The 21,423-nt window shown below is 46.5% G+C and overlaps 1 protein-coding gene across 1 annotated transcript in view; it reads right to left on the reverse strand.

The window, feature by feature from the left end:
* Window positions 1-21,423, reverse strand: part of DDX47 (DEAD-box helicase 47) — a 413,891-nt gene that overhangs the window by 153,530 nt on the left and 238,938 nt on the right. Inside the window, exons 7-8 of the mRNA XM_069654450.1 lie at window positions 13,500-13,616; window positions 13,200-13,346 (exon numbers count right to left, since the gene is read on the reverse strand). Of these exons, the coding sequence (XP_069510551.1) occupies window positions 13,200-13,346; window positions 13,500-13,616 (264 nt within the window). The remainder of the gene's footprint in view (window positions 1-13,199; window positions 13,347-13,499; window positions 13,617-21,423) is intronic.

Below are 21,423 nucleotides of genomic sequence, written 5' to 3' on the forward strand. Positions count from 1 at the left end.
CTTTAGAGACATCCAGCAACTTTGCTGGATTTTGAGGACTTGAATTTTTAACCTGGAGAGAGCGAGACTTTCCTACTCTCTCATGTATTTTTAATGTGATTTGAACTCTGTTTCCTTTGGTTGTGGAGTCTGACAAACTCCAAAGGCATCATATTTTACATGGTGTCACACAGCACCTTCAGTGCAGTGGCACAGGGAAGTCTCAGATTTCCCCAAGGTTTAAATACCTTCTCTTTGATAAACTACTGTTTCCAAGAACAGTGGAGTGAAATTTACTTTACGTACATTTGTAACTTTCTAAACCCAGCACAAACCATCTTACAATAGGGTGCTACTTAATATCCCCTTTGTATGTAACTATTAGATGTTACCCTTTCCTCGATGAATGGCTGCTGGAGTGGTTTACTTTTAGCTACCGTGGTGTGCATTTACCGCGGGCTGCGTTCGCAGCTGCAGTAAAGCACCCAAGGGTGACACGAGTGAAGCCCGCCTCTGGCTCCAGGGTGTCTGGCGGGGGCAGGAAGCGAGGGAGTGCCCAAACCTCCCTGTGCTTAGTCTCCTAGGAGACAGGAGTGCACTCTTAGGTGATTGGGCAGCTGGCTGTCCGGCAAGGACAGCCACTGTGCTGGGTGACTGACATCTAGGCTGGAATGAATAGGGCAAACCCGCAAAAAAAGGCGAGGCTTTTTGGCTTGGAAGGCAGAGTCGACCACTGGACGAAGGAATCTGAAGAAGAACTTGGAGGACGCCTGCTGCAACTCCTAGACCGTAGGTTTGCCCAGCGAAGCTCTGCTGCTGTGCTAAAAATCCAAATTCGTATCGACAGAATAGCCCATGCAAGGACGACTTCTCCCTTTGAGTTGGTGGGACCAATCAACTCCAAAGTAAGCCACCTGGACATCCTCTCAGAGCTGGTTGATATTCCACTGCAGTTGCTACCCGAACTGAATAGCCAGGTAGAGGAACACCAGATCTGTGTCGCTTTTAAGATGGCAAAGAGCTCCAGGAATATCCTCTGGACTCCCAGGAAGCAGGACTGAACAAGCCTGAGCCCCCTCAGAGTGCGGGACCCCAGATGCAAGGAACCGCAGTGTTGCTATTTGCCGTAGACGCGACGAGCTGAAACACCAAATTGCCACTTGTTTCAAGATTGCCCATTGCGAGCGGTGACCGTCCCATTGTAGTGCAGGAGTCCCCAGAAGTCCTCCCTCTTGTCTTCACGACTGAGGTCCAGAAACATCAGGATCCGCAGAGCTACACAGAAACAGAAATCATCTGCCGCACTTTTCCTCAAGCTAAAGGTACCTACGGCTTATTCTAACTGACGGATAAATAAATTAATAATTTTTTAAACAAGAAACAATTGTGTGTAAGAGTTCATTTGAATACTTGTCACTGTGAATCTCTGTGTAACTCCCCTACAGCTCACATTGACCCCTTTTGAGATAAGCCTGGCTGCTCAACACGCTACCAACCTGTGTATTACAGACTTATACCAAAGGTTGGGTTCCTATTGCCAGGAGGTCAGGGTTGTTTTAGTGCACCCAAAGGGTACTGCATACAATCGTGCCTAACACGAAGGTATAAAGGCAACAGACAGTGTGTCAGATAAGTGCGGAAAAAGGGGGTGGAGGGGTGCTGTATGGTTACAGATACAGACCCCAGGGCAAGGGATTGCCAGGAGGCAGTGCGGGTGGGTGGCAGGATGAGCAGGTACCTGGGCCCAAAAGCCAGAGGCTAAGCCAGGTGTGCGGTTCCGAGACAGAGAAGATCAGCAGTGGAGAGGAGGAGCAAAGACAGCAAAGAGGAAGGTCTTGAGGTGCTTCCGGAACCAGAGATGCTTCTCCTCAAGTTTCAGAGTGGCAGGGAGGCTGTTCCAGAGGGTGGCCCCAGCTGAAGACAGATCTACCCCCAGCTTGTTTCTTTGAAAAACGACTGACTCTGAGGGAGTTCGAGGTAGAGGAGCGAAGAGCTCAGGAGGGAAGGTATTTACGGAGGGACAGCTGAAGTTATTTTGGACCCAGGCCCCAGAAAGCCTTGTTGACAATGCAAAGGGTTTTGAATTTTATCCTTGCAGCCAGTGGGAGCCAATGGAGAGATTTCTGGGCTGGAGCGATACGATCCCAGGGCTTGAGGCCAAGGACAAGTATCACAGTCTTGTTCTGGATAAGTTGCAAAGGGTGGCGAGAAGAAGCAGGTAGATTTAGAAAGAGGCTGTTGCAATAATCCAACCTAGAGAGAACCAGGGCTCGAGAGACAGAGCTTCTGGGGGAAGGAGAGGAAAGACTACCTCCGAGGAGGTGCAATGGGAAATTAGACTTTTTAGAGACATCAGAGATGTGGGCAGAGAAGGAGAGCGTGGAATCAATCAAAGCTCAACCCGAGGTTCTTAGCTTCACAGATGGGAGTAGGAGGGCGTCCAAGGGAGGCCGGCCAGAGAGATAGGAAAGGAGGGGTAAGGTGTGCCAATGAGGAGGATCTCCGTCTTGCTGGCATTCAGGCAGAGATCGTTGGCAGCACACCACTCCTGAATGGCAGATAGGGAGTCAGATGAGAGAAGGAGAGGAAGTGGCTGAGGGAAGCATGAAAATGAGTTGAGTGTCATCAGCGTAGTACTGAAAGTTGGAGCAGAAAAGGGCAATGCGGTGGGCGAGAGTTGCCAGGTATTGGTTGAAGAGCCAGGGTGAGAGGTTAGACCCCTGGAGAACACCACAGGTAGAAAGGGAGATAGATGAAAGGAAGGACCAATGTTGGACCTGGGAAGGAAAGAGGTCAGCCAGGCCAGAGCCTGATCAGTGATACCCAGGTTGTCAGAGACAGTTGAGCAGGATGGTATGGTTGACTGTGTCAAAGACAGAAGAGAGAGAGAGTAGGTTGAGGACAGAGGGTATGTTTGAATCAAAGCTGGTGAGTAGATCTTCATGGATGTTCAGGAGAGCAGTTTCCGTGCTTCTGGCAGCTCTAAAGCCAGATTGATGGTCATGGACACAACCAACAGAATCAGAGAAAAGGTAAAGCTGCGAGATGGCCATCTTTTCCAAGAGTTTGCCCAGAAAGGGAGTGATGGAGAATGGGCAATAGTTAGCAGGGCAAGAAGGGTCAGCTGTGTTTTTTCTTTTTCTTTTTTTGTGATAGTCAAAACCAATCAAGTTAAAATTTGACTTTTCACAAAACTCAAAAACAACAATGAATCTTTAAAACAATTACATAATAAGACACAAAAAATCAAAAGCACACCTTATAGAAAAAACAGAACATAAGAAGTATATCAGACATAACTCAAACAAACAATCCTCAATATAAAAGAAAAGAAAATTATACAATTTTCATCATCCGATACATTTTCCACAACATTGGGCGCTCTGCATTAATGTTTCTCTTAATCATTTGAATGATCTCAGCAAATTCCATTCTCATAGTGATTTCACTACTTCAACTGTTAGGAAAACCTTATGACCAGAAGCCAGTCTTTTCCAGAAGCAATCCGTTTCCAACCACCAATCATGTGGGGCAAATCAGGCCAGCCTTTGCTGTCTCATCTCAAGATTACCAGGGCAATCAATCATCAGATGTCTTAAGGTCCGAGTCTCCTCATCATTACATTTTTGACACTTGGGATTCGATATAGCCACACCGTCCCTAAGATTCTGGATTTCCAAAGTTGGTAACAGATTTAACCGAAATCTCAGAAAGTCTGCTCTCAGATCAGGATCAGGGAATTTAGTCAGGTAGGTGGACCTTGTGGATCTGTATTTGTCAGTAAGGGTCAAGTAGGCGAAAAATCCTAGATTCTCTCATTGTTGCAATGGTTCTGATCCAATCCATTCTTTTCATAGGTTCTTTAACCTTCATGGGATTTTGGATCAAGGTTACTTCCAAACATTCCGATTCCACAAAAATGTTGGTGCATACCACTTTTAGATTATTTAGGTATAGGTTAGATGCCTCCTGAAGTACCACCAAGACATCTTCATAGAGAGAGAGAGAGAGAGAGAAGGGGGGGAGGCGGGGGCTGGTGGTGGGGAGTCAATCAGCCTGTACAATGTAATCCACTTGCATTCCAAGCAAGCCCTTAATGATGTTAAACCCAGCTTGTATCTTAGGCTTGCTATTGGGACACAGTTGGGGAGACTCATCACTCGCCTCCACAGTATACCCTCCAGTATTTCCCAATCCATATTGTGTAACTGAGGGTTAGCATCAAGATCAAACAAAAAGGCCCGGGATTATTTTACCAATATCATATTTAATGAGTGGAGTAATGGAAAATGTGCAACATTTATTTAGCATTCTTTCGCATCCAGGGCATCTGTGACCAGCCCTTAGGTTGGGAAGGATCGGACCACCGATCCCAAGTAGGTGATCTCTTTAACTAATGGGATCGCTTGATTATCCAAGTGCCAGGAGAAAGATTTAACAACCTTGAGTGGATGTTTAAAAATAAAGATTTTGGATTTTTCAGGGTTAGTCTTCAACCCATTTTACTTCGCATATTTCAGGAAAGCCGCGAGTAACCTCTGAAGGCCAATCTGGGTGCGATCTAACAGCACAATGTCATCGGCAGAGGCCAGCTAGATGATTTTGGTAGGGCCCAATTTTAGGCTGGTAAATGGAGACTCCACAATGCATTGAACCAGGTCGCCCAAATAAAGGTTAAATAAGAAGGGTGCAACCAGACACACCTGCCTAACTCCCCTTGTAATGGAAATGGGTTTAGAGAGATGTCCAGATCTATCAAGTCTAACCTGCAATTCAGTGTCCTTATGTAGTTCTATCAAGATAGGCAGCAGACATTCTGGCAATCCTCAATCTGTTAATTTCCCCGAGAGGTGGACCTGGTTGATGGTATCGAAAGCCTGGGACAGGTCTATCCATGCCCCAAACAGGGGTAACCCGCCCCTGGAGCCAGATTCGCTACTCACATTGTTAGGGAGAATGATCAGAAATGTGCTAATTCCCCTTCTACATTTTACATTGTGACACCCAGCACCTTCAGTGCAGTGACACAGGGAAGTCTTCCATATTTCCCAAAGGTTTAAATACCTTCTCTTGTTAAAACTACTGTTTCCAAGACTTGCATTTTGTAACTTTCTAGACCTGGCACACACTATCTTAACATAGGGCGGCGCAGGTGGGGTACTTAGTATCCCTTTGTCTAGTTTCTCATATAGCATATTTATGTTACCCTTTCTACAATTAATGGCTGGTGGCAGTGGTTTACTTTTTACTACCAAAGCGTGTATTAACCCGGACTGCAGTTGCAGCCCCAGTAAGGCACCCATGGGTGCACATTTTGTCAACGGCCTCTGTCTTCTTTTTTCGCCATTACCTGTTGTACAGGTCCTTCTTGAGATTTACTCTGTGCGCCAAGCCAGGTTTGGTCCCTTTGTTTTTTTGGGCAGCATTCACTGGTGAAGCCCGCCTCTGGCTCGAGAGTGTCGAGCAGGGGCAGGAAGTGAGAGAGGTGCCCGAAACTCCCTGGGCTTAATCTCCTAAGTGACAAGAATGCACTCATGTGATTAGACGGCTGGCTGTCTGTCCTTGCAGTACAGCCACCCTGCTGTGTGACTGGCAGCTAGGCTGTGAATGAATGAGAGACACCTGCATAAAAGGCGAGGCTTTTGGCTTGGACAGCAGAGTCGACAACTGAAACAAAGGAATCCGAAGAAGAACCTGGAAGAGATGCCTGATGCAACTCCTGGACCGTTGCTTTGCCCGGTGAAGCCCTGCTGCTGTGCTGAAGCTCCTAATTCCCCTCGACTAGAGAAGCCCTGCAAGGATGACTTCTTCCCCTTGGGTTGGTGGGACCAATCTACCCCAAAGTGAACTCGTTTGGACATCCTAGAGGAGCTGGCTGTACTTCCGCCGCTGCTGGAACCAAAGTGCCGGGGAGAGGAACATCAAACGAGTGCATCATTTTAAGTTGGCTAAGAGCTCCAGGAAGATCCTCCAGACTCCCATGAAGCAAGACTGACCGAGCCTGAGACACCTCATTAGAGTGCTGGATCCCAGATGCAAGGAAAGCCCATCTCGACAGCCAAGAGTCCGCGGTGGTGCTTTTTGCTGAGACGTGAGAAGCTGAAACCGCAAAGTGCCGCTGAATTGAAGTTTGCCCAGTGCTGACGCCGACCTTCCATTCGTCTTGCAGGAGTCCCTAATACGTCCTCCCACTTGTCCGCATGACTGAGGCCCAGAAACACAGGAGCAGAAGTGCAGCTGGAACCAGTTTTCTTCATACAAAAAGGTACTGTAAACCTAAGAGGACTTACCTCTTGTTGTGTAGTCTTGCTAGGGTTCCATGCGATAATTTCGCCGCAAAAATATCGCCATATTTTTGCGGCAAAATTCACAATGGGCCCTGCGGGGGACACCCCTGCATCACTTTTTAATTTGTGGGGGACACCCCCGCAAACCCCGCTCCCACATAATATCCCCAATAAAAATATCACCTATGGCAAACCAAACTGCCATATTTACGGGCGATATTTTTGTTGGGGATCTCATTACCCAATACCCTTGCTAGCTCTCAGTTGAGACTTGTCGTGGTTGCCTTGCAGAGTTGCTTGCAGCTTTGCCCTTCACAAGAATTCCAGCTTGTGGCCTTTCAAATGATCTTTATTTCTACAAACTCTTGAAAACTTTGTGCAAGACCTTTACTTACCTACCAGAAGATTTTCAGTTCCCCTAGACTGTGCTCAACTAACATTGGCTGGCCTGGCTCCCTGGAAGACATGTCTACCTCGGACTCTGTGCTTTTACCTTTCCCCCAGGAAAGGGTTAATTTTACTTCGCATTGGAGGGTTTTAAGTACTTACCAGTTTATGAAGTATTTGTTAACCTACGTTTTATTCCTATATCTAACCTTTGCACCAAACTCCGAATTGCTCTAAATGTACCAGTGATAAATCAATGTCCACAGTGTCCTAGCTATTCAAGTCACCTGAGGGTGTAGGAATTGCCTGTGCCATCCCCAATGGGTTATCATCTGATTTACAGAAACAGTGTGTTTTGAAGTATATTTAAGTGTTAGATGTGATAGGCTGCCTTCTGAAGAAGGCTTATATAACTGTCCGTTAAATGAATAACCTTGAGAGTGTTTATTTGGATAACTGTCACTGTGAAACTCTGTTACACCCTTACAGCTCACATTGACCCCTCTTGAGATAAGCCTGGCTGCGCAACCACGTTACCAACTGAGTAATATATGCTTATACCAAAGGTTGGGTTAACTATTGCCAAGAGGACAAGGCTGTTGCAGTCTCCCACAGCGTACTGCATACAATCTTGCCCAACACACAGCATTAAAAAAAAGAGGCCATTAAGGGATGTAGAAAGGCCTCTCCTAAAGCCTGTTTGGTATTTTGAGATAACGCTGTGTGTTTTGGCCCATAATTCCAGGTCCCCAAGGACAAGGGCAGCGAAAGTCTTCCCATCGGCGTCCAAGCGGGAGATCGGGCGGTAATTGGAAGGGTCCAACCACTGATCTCTCGAAGATGGGAATAATGGTCGCCCTTCTCCAAGAGCCTGGAGTTTGCTTTGAAACCACTATTCCCTTAAACAAAGCTTCCAAAACGGCAGCCCTATCAGGGTCTGACTTAAGAATCTCGTTGCTCAGGCCATTTGGACACGGGGATCTGGATGTTGAGCATTTCTGAATACGTTTTTATTTCTTCTACTAAGAACTTGAAGGACCAGGCTGTATCATTTTTGCTCTTTGGTTTCACTTTTACCTTCGGTATCATAGAGCCCGGAAAAGGGGTCAACCCACACCTGCTGCTGGAAAATTCCATCCTGGGTTGCAATGACCAGGTTGTCCCATGACCTGATAATTGACCAAAGGTTTCCGGAATTATTTTGTCAGCTTAACATAACTAATCCTTCTAGTTGGGCACAGTAGGATCGATGGGCTCTGGACCAGTTTCTATAGGTATATTTAAGATTTTTGGCTTCCCTCTTATAGTTTTGTAAATCCTTGGACTTAGTCTTAAGCTTTCTTAAATGCAGTCTCATTTTCCCCCTCAACCCTGCCACGTCTGGTCATCAAAACTCTGGTGATGTTTAACGTGCCGCAACATGGCGACGTATTAGGTGGCGGGGGAGGGCGGGGGGATATTAATGCCCGAGAGAAACCTCAAAGATTCTTGGATAACACCTCCCCCAGGTCCACTTCCGACAGAGCAGATGGTTTGCCCCAAGCAATAATCCAAGACCCGCCCATTATTTTTAAATACGGCAACTCTATTCCACCCCATTATTCATGGTCAACTCTTGCGAGAAATAGTGGTCCACCACCTCTGGTTTTTTTGGAGGAATCTGCTTCCAAGATGGCATGATCACTCGGAGAGCCATTTGAAATAGCAAAACGAGAGCAATCTTCAAACAGAGGACTAGACAAAAACAAGTAGTTGATTGTTGAGAAACTATCCTCCCTCCCCCCAAGTCGGAGCAGGGGGTGGGGATGACCCCTCAATAAAGCCATTAGCCATCAAGAGATCCCAGCCCACAAAGAAATTCCTGCATAACTCTCCATTAGGCGAGGGTAGCTTATAGTCCATAGAACCTGGGGAAAAACATGTTGTACATTGTTAACTGAAATCATCCACGACCAAGAATTCGTAAAATGGGCTTTGCTCTGTTTACAAAAGCAGTAAATCAGCCAATGCCTGTTGGAAAATCTTTAGATCCTTAGACATCGGGTTCCAATAAACATTTATTACAATCCACTTCAAGTTGACTCTTTCCGGCCCGTATCTACCTTTGTAGCCAAGATGCCAGACACATTAGACAGAAGGACGGTGTGACCAAATACCTTAGTTCTACAGGCAATGGCGTGGACCCCCCTCTCCCCCCCCCCGACGGCCGACCCATTCCCTCACCCACTGCCAAATGGTGGAATATTGAGAAGCCGTCCAGCCCAAAGGAAGTTTGGAGCCATGTTTCGTGGGAACACAATTAGATCAAAATGTCTCAAAAATGTATGCCCTTCTTTCAGTTCTAAATGATCTATGGCCCCTAGTATTCCACGATAAAAGTTTGATTCTTTAACTAGAGTTGCTTCCCCGGAAGACCTAACTTGAGGAATATCTGGGAGACAATCTCCGGAACCATGGAGCAAACATTAGGCAATATTTCTACACTGTGTGGGGCAGAGGGTGTAGCTGCCTTGTTGCCACTTTCAGGTCCATTTTCCAAGATGAATTAACTCTTACAGGTAACTCCGAAAGTACTTTGTAACCTCTCCTCCTCAAATCCCCTCTGGCTCTCAGCACCGCATCAACACCCAGTCTAAGATTTTAGACACAACTCCACAGAATTCAGACGATGGAGGATAGGGAAATCTAACATATTCAATGTCTGCTGTCGATAAAGAATTGGAGAGGAGGGATTTCATTCAGAATTGACAGAGTTGTAGATCTGTTCATATGGATCTGCTTGATCAGACCACAGCTGTTTTTCCCGTGATGGAAAAGTTTGCATGGGAAATGTATGCACCACAAAAGGTTTGTACATTTCCCATGCGAACATACATTTCAAAACCCTACATCCCTACACCTCCAACACACCACCACCCACACCCCCAACATAACCAAACCCTACTTACCTTTTAAGATGCCTTGTGTCCCTGTGGCGCCAGTTCCCTTTCACTTCCGTGATCGGGGCCAGGCACAGCAGGGCCATTTTCTTTTTTGTTGATTTTTTCGGGCAGCTCCAGGGGTTTTTCCCACAACCCCCGCTCACTATACTGTAAAGTATAGTGAGCAGGATATTGTTGGGGACACCCCTGCATCCCCCGTTTAATATATTTATTTTTAAATATTTTTTCCCCCCGCAACCCCTGCTCACCATACTAGACAGTATAGTGAGCAGGGTGTTGCAGGGGACACCATGCAGTCTTTTTTTACCTACCTTAAATGCATACCACCAAAGGTTCGGACTTTTGGTGTTCGTTTGGTGGTATGCATTTTCGGACTTTTGGTGCATTCAGACTTTTACATTCGGGAAAAATCGTACAATACCGTTCATATGGCTTCTCTTTCGGTTTGTCACATCCATTCTGGAGATTAAAACTCTTGGCGTCTTCGTGGGCAGGGGACCCTGCATTCTTTTCACTTGAGCTTATAATTGGCATTCGGAAATATCCTGCATACATGAGCAGGGCATATGCGCACATGCACCAATATTTTCTCTCCCTATGGCCTCAGTAAGGGTGGAATTCTCTGAATGGTCCACTATACTTTCGCCTGGCCCAGAGTCCCTCGTATTCAAGTCAATCTGCCAAGGCGGGGAACATTTTCCAGTGACCGTTAGATTATAAGAAGTCTGTTCCTTACGCTGACCAGATAGGGCATCACCTCCACTCTCTTTAGATGTGCCAATGCACTGTATGCCTCTGAGAAATATAGGGGCAATCTTAAGGGGCTCACATTGCACCTCAGTCTGGCTCCCAACTGTTATTTTCATGCTTGTTGGTTTAATGGTTTCTTAACAGATTAGGAAGCAACAAGCTTATTCTTTCTTTTCCCCAGCACCCCCGGTTTAGGTATTTCCGTAATATCTTGCTCTGCTTGTTTAAGTCTTCGAATGAAATTGCTTAAGTCCATGCTCCTGCTTTTTCTACGTTTTCGGTGCTTGGTTCTCTTGGTTTCCCCCACATCTACTTGTGTCTCAGAATAGGATTCAAGGAGTAGCTTCTTCCGTCTCTTTAGTTTTACCGTTGGACTTGCTACATTTCTTATTAGGTACCCTTGGTTCTAGGGTTTCCCTTTAGCAAAAGGGGCTTGGTAGCACAATGTCTGTCTCATCCGCCACCTGAGCTAGACGCACAAGTTCTTCCAGGGCTGAAGCGGAAAGAGGAGTGCCATCCAAGGGGCTGGGTACAGGTTCTTGACTAGGGCCTTCTTTACCCAAGTCATGGGTCTCTGTCGGCCCACGTTCCCGACCCCTCCTATCTTCCAATAAGTTCAGATTAAGTCGACCCAATTCCTCCTTCACCCATTTCCAGTGTTTTTGTAGTGGGTTCAACTTTGACTGCTTTTTTGTTTCGGTTTGAAACTCCTTAAGCATTTCTCTCACTGAGCCATTGATTGCCGATTTCAGGGCAACCATGACGTTTCGTTGATATCCTTTGGCGAGTTCCAGGAGTAATCTTGAGTGCTGGTGGAATACCTTTGACTTTAAATCTTCAAAAAGCTTAACCAGCAAAGTAAGAAAAAAGCCCAGAGCTGTAAGTGCTGAAGCAGCATCTACTGACACCTTGTCCGCCTGCATAGTCCTATGCCTTTTGACGGTTTTCTGCTGCAATCCTTGATACTTAAAGCAGAGCCGATATGGCATTTAATTCAAACGATGAGTCCAGGGCGATTTGGGGCACAGAACCCCACCACCCCCCTAACCTCAGACGCCCTTAGGGGCAATGCAACACAATACCATAGGTTCTGTTGGGAATGCCACCCCACTGGATTTCAATGGAGCGCTTCCTTTCTTCCATTCTCGCTCACAGGCAAATCTTCCACAGCTGAAGATTCACCAACCAGAAAAAAATCTGCCATAGTATTTCTTAATGTACGTGTGCATTCCATGTTAGAAAACAATACACCTGACATAATTGGGTTGGTCGGGGTGGAGGCCGCAGAAACCCATCATTCTGTCAGTGATGGGTATAGCTCGATCCCGTGGGGACTTGATTGTCCTGCACAAAGACTCTCTGGGGGGCAAAAACAGCCCCCACCTGCAGGATATGGTTTGAAGAACGATCTTTCCAACTTTTTTCGATTTCTAACCCCTTCAGGAAGATTTTCAAATTGAGGGGCATTAAGATCATCACCTAGGGCTGTAATACGCAGGTTATATGAGCATGACATCCCCCTCGGCTCTAGGTACAAAGTGCCTGCTTATGCTTCCGACATGGGGCAAAATTGAGAGTTAGGATAAGTCAGCACTTATTTTCAAAAGTCACTTACTTTAAGAGTTGTGTGAGACGATATTCAATAGTCCGCACCCAACGCATCCACTGCATACAACTGCAGACTTTGCACGACTTTGCGCATGTGCAGTTGTTATATGGCCCTCCAAGAGTCAGGCAGAAGCCAAGGCAGAGTTGAAGGATAGAGAGGGGGACCCTATGCGTTGCAATGGATTACTTTGCTGAAACAAAGTAGCCGCTGAGGACACTGGAGCTTCCTGCACAACTGCAGACTTTGCACAACTTTCAGCTGTGGGTTTCTTGAGAAGAGGGTGCACAAGAGTGTGCACATACATGGATTCATATAAAATTGCACCATCGCATAAATATGGTGCGCACGCTACATGAACCCCTCTTTCTCATAGAGACCTTTCCTGACAACCCCCACATAGAGACTGGGCCTCATAAAATAATGGCAGTGAAGTCAAAAGTGGTGGTACAACTTATTTATTAGCAAACTCTTCATAAGGCCCACTGCATTCACGCAGAGGGGCTGTAAATGGAGAGAAAAATATGCTCCCCATTCAAATGTAAACTTTGTTTAAAGCCATCAAAGCTCCTCCCCATCACTTGGCCAAATCTACCTCAATACAGCCTTTTCATTCTACGCTCCTCCAAGATCTCTTCAACTGTCTCCTCCCAATATTGTACGGTCTCCTGCTATTGCTCCTTTACTATCCTGGTTCCTTCTCACCGGAACTCCCTACCCCCCTGAAATTAAAGGCATGTCAAGAATGTCTGGTTTAAAGATTGCCCTTGAGATGCACCTTCTCTCCCTGGAAGCAGCCCAAACTCTTAGAATGAAATCACACCAGCCACTCCATGTTCCCAAAGTCTTGGTACCACTGGATTGCACTGCTGTAAATACATAGGTTTGTAAACAGTGAAGATATATTTAAGTCTGTCTTGCGCCGTCTTAATTGAGTTACAGCTCATATCCTCCACCAGCTGTCTATCATGAATTTGTAGATGTTTGTAAGCAATCAAACAGGCTGTCTGAAAAAGGAATGGGCCCTTTGCACTATGCTCCTAGCAATTGTCACGCTCAGTAAATAAATACAAACACAAAAAGGTGGAAGTTGACCCTGAAGCACAAACTGCAGGGTCACTCTGTTTGCAGAACCCAGAGTGTACATTTGGACCTACAATTAACAATTATGCAAAGAGGCATCAACAACGCTCTAGTATCCCACTCTCTAATGAAACATAAAGAAGGTATTCTTCACTTCCTAAATACCTGGCCCATCTGTCCATGCAGTGGGATGGCAGTGAAGCCCAGATTGCGCAGCACAAGCGCTGTTCTTTGTGTGTTGTTGCAGGTGCTGCAGAAGATCATGAAGGAGTTCCCAGCCAGCTCATTCAGGATGTAGACCAAGTAACTGTCCTGGGGAGACAATGTTTGAGAGGAGCAATCAGACAATGATTAAAAGGTTGCAAGTGGTGCAGCCACCCACAGACGCGTCTTACAACTGAATTAGCTGGTTGAAGAGAGGATTTCAAAGGCATCATTTGAAGACCGAGGAGGGAGCCATTATACCTTGAACTTTGAAGGAATGAAGAGGTAGTATTGCTGCAACTTTTCCACCGTCTGGTACTTGGAGGACACGGCACACTTTACAGGATCTTTCAGGGCCGCTCGCTGTAGCTTTTGCACCTACAGAAGAGGATGGGAGTGAGTGACTTATTCGCACTTGGGACCAAGCAGGGGAGAACAAGTAAAAAGATTGTGTGGCTGTGACGCTAATGTATTGCTAGATCTCAGTTCCTTTATGTGCTCAGACATCTGATTGCTATGCCTGCAAAAGCAGGTGCAGCTGAAGGATGGTTTGGTCCCCCATGGAAGACACCAGCTACCACATCCCCTCATTACCCACTAGACCCAAATTCTGAATAGTCTACATTTCATTGTTCAATTGTTTTTTTCCAAACATTACCTTCCAAACTATTAATCCAAAAACAGTACACAACCACAAAATCACATACATAATGCAGTCAAACTGACAGTTCGTACTATTATTGGTACTTATTTCCATATGTATTTTTCCGCAATTTATTTCTTCTAGCTGGTTGGTAAATATGCAAATAAAAAAATAAAAATCGTTACCATCTCGTTCAATGGGCCCTGCAGCAGACCTGCTGTTTGTTTTGGGACAGTTTTTCTAAATTCCAGTTTTTAAGCTTTATTAAACGAATCCCGGGCCAAATACAGAACTCCAATGCTTAATATAGGCCTCTACCACTGAAAGTACTGGGAGGAAGCAGATCAGTCAAGCTTATCTTAGCAGGGAGAGGGGGGGCTGTGGAAAGGTACGAAGAACATGTAGCATACTTATGGTCCAAAGAAACACTGACACACTTATGTATTGGACAAATGAGACATGCATTACTCACCGTAATAGCATTTCTGATGATTGTATCTGCTTAGATTCACATGCTGTGCATTTGGTCTGACATCCAGTGGTAACCGCAGAGTATTGCATCTTGTCTTTCGGGGACCGAAAGGGGACGTCGGCATAGGCGTGTCTGTAACACTATCCCTATCCCTATTGTGACGTGTGTAGTACCCAAAATACCTCACGCGCCAAGGTCCCTCCGATTGTACTTTTTCTGCCATGAGGGAGCCCAAGGCTATAGTGAGTGAGTACATAAAGAGAGAAAGTAGTAAGAAGTCTATGTTCCTTCCACCCCGAGCGGGGAGCTAGGGAGGGCACATGTGAATCCAAGCAGATACAATCATCAGAAATGCTATTACGATGAGTAATGCATGTCTTCTGATGCTTGCTAATCTGCTAAGCATCACATGCTGTGCATAGACTAGCGAGCAGTACCCGGAGTTGGAGGTGGGTTGTGAGAAGGAACAGTAGAGAAAAGATGTCTTAGTACTGCTTGTCCCACCTGAGAATCAGACCTAGAATGAGTGTCTAGGCAATAGTGTTTTGTAAAGGAGTGTACAGAACTCCAGGTTGCCGCTTTGCAAATGGACTCTAGGGGAACATTTGCAATGAATGCTATGGATGCCCCAGTGCCTCAAGTAGAATGTGCTCTAGGCTTGAAGGGCAGTTCTCTCTTCGCAAGAGTGTAACATAGTGTGATGCATTTGACAATCCACCTTGAGATCGCGGGTTTAGAGACGGGATCCCCTTCTCTACCAGCTGCCACTGAAATGAAGAATTGTTTAGTTCTTTCCAGGTAAAACATGACTGCCCTGCGCACGTCTAGTGTGTGAAGGCTTCTTTCGGCCATGTTAGTAGGGTTCTGGAAGAAAGTGGGTAGTTTGATTGACTGGTTCACATGGAACTTCGAAATGAATTTAGGTGCAAACCTGGGATGTGTGCGCAGAACTACCATATCTTTGTGGACTGTAACAAAGGGGTCTAAAACAGACAGACTGTAGTTCGCTAACTCTTCTGATAAAAGTGATAGCCACTAGGAAGGCTGTCTTATAAGTCAGGTCTTTCAGACTTGCTTTATGCATAGGCTCGAAAGGGAGATCCCATGAGCCTGGTCAAAACCACATTCAGATCTCATCCAGGGGCTGGGTGAGAGATGGGAGGATAAATCCTCTTAATCCCTTCCATAAAGGCGTTAATTACTGGTATTTACCACCACAATACCTTTTGTTGTGATGTGGTGTAGGCTGACAGAGCAGCCAGATGAAGCTTTAGGGAATTGAAGACTAACCCAGAGTCCAACAGGTGGGTTAGATACAACACAATGTGTGAGGGTGAGCAATCGATGGGATTGACGCCCTTGGAATTGCACCAGATGACAAAACGTTTCCATTTGCTGGCATAGCAATAACGTGTATTAGGCTTTCTCGCTTCCCTGAGTATGTCCATGCATCTCTGAGGGAGATGCAGGTGTCCAAACTCTATGATCTCAGGAGCCAGGCTGCTAAATTCAGAGTTTGTGGGCATGGGTGTAGGGTCTCCCCCCTGTCCTGAGACAACATGTTGTACAGGCAGGGCAGCTTGACTGGTGGAGAGAGGGACATTTCCATCAGGTGAGCGAACCAGGGTTGGCATGCCCACATGGGGGCCACCATTATCATGGTGACTGGTTCTTGGTGCATCTTGTGCACTATCTTGTTGAGAAGGGGAGTCGGGGGTGGGGGGAAAGCATAGACAAATTTCCCCGACCAAGTTATCCAGAGACCGTTCCCCTTGGATGGGCGTAGTCCAAGCATTGGGCGTTCTCCTGAGTAGCGAACAGGTCGATCTCTGGGAAACCCCATTCTGAGAAGACGTTGGACACAATGTCTTCGTGCAGTCGCCATTCATATTCTTCTGGCAGAGGAAAATCTCTGATGAGTACGTCTGCCAGAAGATCGAGTTCCCCTGGAACATGTTGGGACAACAAAAACATCTTGTGTTTGAGAGCCCATATCCAAATATTTTGGGACAGCTTGTATAGCCCTGGAGAGCGAGTGGCCCCTGTTTGTTCAGGTAATACATTGCTGTAGTGCTGTCTGTTAGGATCAGCACTGTCTTCCCTTGCAGTTGAACCTGAAAGGCTTTCAATGCTTTGAATACCGCTAGTAGCTCCAGTAAGTTTATATGGTTGGACGCTATTTGAGGGGATCAGACTGTGCGCTGTCTGCTGAAGCTGGTGAGCCCCCAGCCCGTGAGAGATGAGTGTCATGAGAGTGGCTTCCACTGCAGGGGTAGTTCCCTTGTTTCAGCAATGGGATCACCTCCTGCAGTGTTACCATGCAAAACTTCTGGGGTTTTATAAACTTGTTCGCTGGGCGCAAATCTAGAACAGGACGCATGGTGAGATCCTTTTTGGGTACAAGGAAGTACACTGAATAAATACCCTTGTTTACCTTAAGAATAGGGACGGCTTCTATGGCGTACTTTCCCAGCAGTGCTTCCACCTCTTGAATCAGGATCTCCAGATGGTCCGGTGAAAGGCGCCGTGAGCGCGGCGGTCTGAACTGTGGAGGTCGGGCGAATTCCACGCGATAACCGTGGGCGACCGTCTTCAAGACCCACTGGTCGGAAGTTATCCCCTCCCATTCCTTGAGGAAAGATGTTAATCGCCCCCTGACCGGGGAGACATGGGAGGGGACCTGGACTTGGTGGTCATTTCTGACCAGAGGCTGTGGCTCCTCTGGGTTGGGGCCTCTGCCTCTACCTTTGCAGCATTTCTGACCCCTTGAGGGGTAGTAAGTAGGGCTTCCAGATGCTTGATTTGTGTTGAAGTTACCGTGCCATAGTTGTTCTAACCACGAAAGGACCGCCAAGAATTATTACCCCTCTGGGAGCAGGGTTTTTGTGTAATCTGGTGCAAAGACCTTATAGTCTTGTGTTCCTTCTTGGCTGTCTCCAACGCTTCATCCACTGCTTTGCCGAAGAGCTTAGTCTCCTCAATGGGTTTATTAATGAGGGAGGCCTGAGTCTCAGGTCTGAAGCCCGATGTACGCAGCCATGCGTGTCTTTTCAGAAGAGTACCTTGTGCAAGAGACCTGCCTGCTGTTTCTGCAGTGTCCTTCACAACATTCTGGTTAACTAGTTTTCCCTCCGAAACAATGGTGAGAAGCTTTGTTCTGGAGGGTTCAGGAACCTCCTGGACGCCTTCCATTGGGCATCAGCATAGCTTGCTAATAACGTAGTATTATTAGCAACCCGAATGGTGTATGCAGCTGCTGATGTGACACGTTTGCCCAGGGCATATAATAATAATAATAATTTGGCACTTATATAGCGCTACGAACCCTCAGGTATCTGAGCGCTTCTTATTATTACCCACGGTGTGTGGTGCTCATTTATCGACCTCGGAAGGATGAAAGGCTGAGTTTGGCCCCGCCGGGATTCGAACCTGCGTTAGCAAGCTCTGCACGTATGTCAAAGCGAGCGTTCTACTCGCTGTGCCACTTGACCGGCTAACTATAACCTTTTAGACTCCTTGTCCGGTGGTGATTCTCCCGTGGCAAAGGGTACCCCGGCCCTCTTTCGAGTGGTAGTCACTACCAGTGAGTCTGGAATGGCGTGCCCTTTGATATACAGAGGGTCGGTAGGAGAAGGCCGAAATAATTTGACTCTCGGGTTCACTGCCCGTGTCTGAGCAGGTGTGACCAATGAGGGCGCTACCCGTCTCTTAACAGAGTTAAGGAGAGGGATGGATTGACTCGCCGGAGGTTTTTCCTTAATATCCTCCACGAAATCCTGCTCCGGTACCGCCTCTTGAGTGGCAATTTTGAAGTATTCTGCCGCTTTTTTCAACATGGAGTTGAAAGCCATTTGGTCATCCACAGGGGAGGCCTGGCGAGCCGGGTGGACGGAGGAGAGTTTAGGCGCAAAATAGAGTCCTGATCTTGTTGTGTCCAAGGGTCTGGACCTTCCTGCTGGGTTTCCTCCCAGTTGTCCGTCGTATCCTGTTGATCTTCCTCATAGTCTTCTAGAAAAGAAGCTTCTTCATTACAGATGTCTCTATAAGTATCCATATGGATCACGTCTTCTTGTTGGAAAACATGAGAATGATCTACTTGAATTTGGGGGTTAGGGTCTACAAGAGCCCTTTTCGGGGGCGGATGATCAGAATAACTGATAATCCGCTCCAGCCGATCCATACAACCCTTAAATTTTTCTACAGTCCATTTAGAGGACCCAAACGGGCCTACGCGAGGAGAAGTGACGTTCTCCACACTGTGGCGTCGACGGGAACCTCTAAGTGTGTCGGAGAGAGGCTCTTGACAATCTACGTAAGCCTCATCGGAATCAGGAATCCAATCCGCTGAAATCTTTTCTGTGGATTGACCCATAACCTCAGGCAGAACCGGAATAAGGCCCACCGCTGCTGCAATTCTTCCAATGCTACTTTGGATAGTCGCCTAATCATCTGAGGCCAAGGCTCCGATGATTTGTCAGCAGTGGAAATACCATCTGCGCCACCAGGAGGCTTAGCGGTCGGGTTTCCGGGTAGAGGCCTAGCCGTAGTTTTCAGGCCTACTGAGGCCTGGGAAAGCGTCAAAGCGTCGGACTCCCAACTTTCGATGCGTGTAGGTTTTGGAGTAGCGCCCTTGGTTTGTTTTGATTGCCCAGTCGTAGTACGCTGCTGCTAATGCGGAGAAGACTTTGGCGCTTTTGCCTTTTTCGACAAAGGTGTCGAAATTGGCATAGGGGTTGTGTGCTTAGTGCAATGCGCTTGTACGCCCCTGTAGCAAGACCAGAGTCGAGCCTGGAAGGGTCGGGGACGGGTGTGGCGGATCTAGAAGTGTTCGCCTCAAGGTCTAACATCTGCGTTGGACGTTTGGTCTTCCGAAGTACCCCGTCACTTTCGGCTGGTGTGACGGTGGGGGACTCCACGCGTGACATACCGTACACGGCCCACCGCTTTACACGGCGCACCTTAAGGGCCGAAGGAGTCTGTACGCCGCACATTGCTTCTGTCGTGCTCTAGGGGGAAGACAGGTGTTACATGTCCTGTGTTCGTCCTTCCAAGGATATCTGACCCTACACTTAGGGCAGAATCTAAAAGGAGTCCTTTCCATAGCAAAAGGGAAGGATGACCAGACCGAAAGGAGGAAAGACATACTAAACAATATGGCCACCCCAACCCCACTCTCCCTACTGTATAGGTCGGCCAGAGGGCCCGACCACGTGGACAATCGGCTGCCAGATCTTAGGCGCCGAAATCCACTGCCGTAGACGATTCCCCCGTAGTCTTCGTCGAAGATGTTATTGGCAAAGTGACTTAACGGGGAATAAACCGACAATTCGGTAAAGATGAACAGTGTCTCTAGTAAGAGCTCTGCTATAGGGCGTCCAGTTATCTTGGTGGAAGAAAACAATCTGAGGGACCTCGGCGCGTTTTTGATTTTGGGTACTACACACGTCACGATAGGGATAGCGTTACAGACACGCCTATGCCGACGTCCCCTTTCGGTCCCTGAAAGACAAGATGCAATACTCTGCGGTTACCACTGGATGTCGGACCATATGCACAGCATGTGATTCTAAGCAGATTAACAAGCATCAGAATGGTTCATTTTATATATAAAAAATAAACTGAAGGGTGGTTCCCCTACTCTGACCCGGACTGTGGGGTATAATACAAACCAAGGAAGTGTCCTGTCAGGAAAAGATTTCTAAATGGAAGCAAATTCCTAATAACTCAAAGGTGTAGGTTATGCAGGCTGCTTGAAAGGCTCTACTAGTGATTTCCTAGGCAACCGGAGCAGAGCAAACGATTGGGAGAATTGCCGACACAGCAGCAGTCAGTTTGACACGCGTAGCATATATGGGTTACTTAGAGACACGGACGCTCACACAGCAGATCACTGCAAGGGATTGTGTTTCTAAAGTCCAACTAAGGGCTTCATAAAACCATATCTGAGGGAGTACAAAACTCCACTTTTAGTGTAAGGCTGTACTACCTGAGAATATTTAGTAGCATAGAAAGAGCAGCCAGGCTTATCTTAGGAGGGAGGGAGGACTAACATACATATGGTTGAAAGAAACACTGAAACACTATGTACTGTAAAATAAGTGTTTTATTTAAATACAAGTAAGCCAACATAAATCTTGGGGAAGTACTATAATAGATATATATATATAAAACAACAACTCAATACTTATGGTATATAAACCTAAGTAGAACCTTTTTAAGATTACAATAAGCAGTCAAGACGAGTCAAACAAACACATTCAGAATGGCCTTAAGCTATTTGTGGGGAGTAAATCCACAATAGTTCTACTTTTAGAATACTATAAGTAATTCAAGGGCAGCAGACCCTATTTGTCAGAATGTACAGTGTTATTCAGTTACAGAATCACTTCGACGGTTAGGTAAGCATTAGTGCAGTCCAACTGGTGTGGGACTACATAAGGGGTAATTTGAGCGGAAGAGTTGTTCAATGAAATCAGTAAATACAACTATCCAATTAAACAAGTACACACTTAAAAAGGTATATAATACATTATTTATATGACAATGCATTACTTACCGTAAAAGCATTTCTGATGGTTTTATCTGCTTAGATTCACATGCTGTGCATAGGTCCGACATCCAGTGGTCACTGCGGAGTATTGCATTTTGTTTTTCGTAGTCGAAAAGGGGACGTCAACAAGGCGTATCTGTAACACTATCCCTATAGTGACATGCGTTGTACCCATAATCCCTCACGCTTCGAGGTCCCTCCGTTTGTATTTTTCTGCCCTGAGGGAGCCTTCTAGACGTGAGTGAGTACAGAAAAGAGAGAGATATAGAAAAGGATGTCTATGTTCCTTCCATCCGAGCGGGGAGGAAGGGTGGGCGCATGTGAATCTAAGCAGATACAACCATCAGAAATGCTTTTACGGTAAGTAATGCATTGTCTTCTGATGTTTGTTAATCTGCTTAGAATCACATGCTGTGCATAGACTAGCGAGCAGTACCCGGAGTTGGAGGTGGGTTGTGAGAAGGAACAGTAGAGAAAAGATGTCTTAATACTGCTTGTCCCACCAGGGAATCAGATCTAG

This window comes from Ambystoma mexicanum, chromosome 3q (assembly GCF_040938575.1).
Source record: "Ambystoma mexicanum isolate Mex_15411 chromosome 3q, UKY_AmexF1_1, whole genome shotgun sequence".
Lineage (NCBI taxonomy): Eukaryota > Metazoa > Chordata > Amphibia > Caudata > Ambystomatidae > Ambystoma > Ambystoma mexicanum.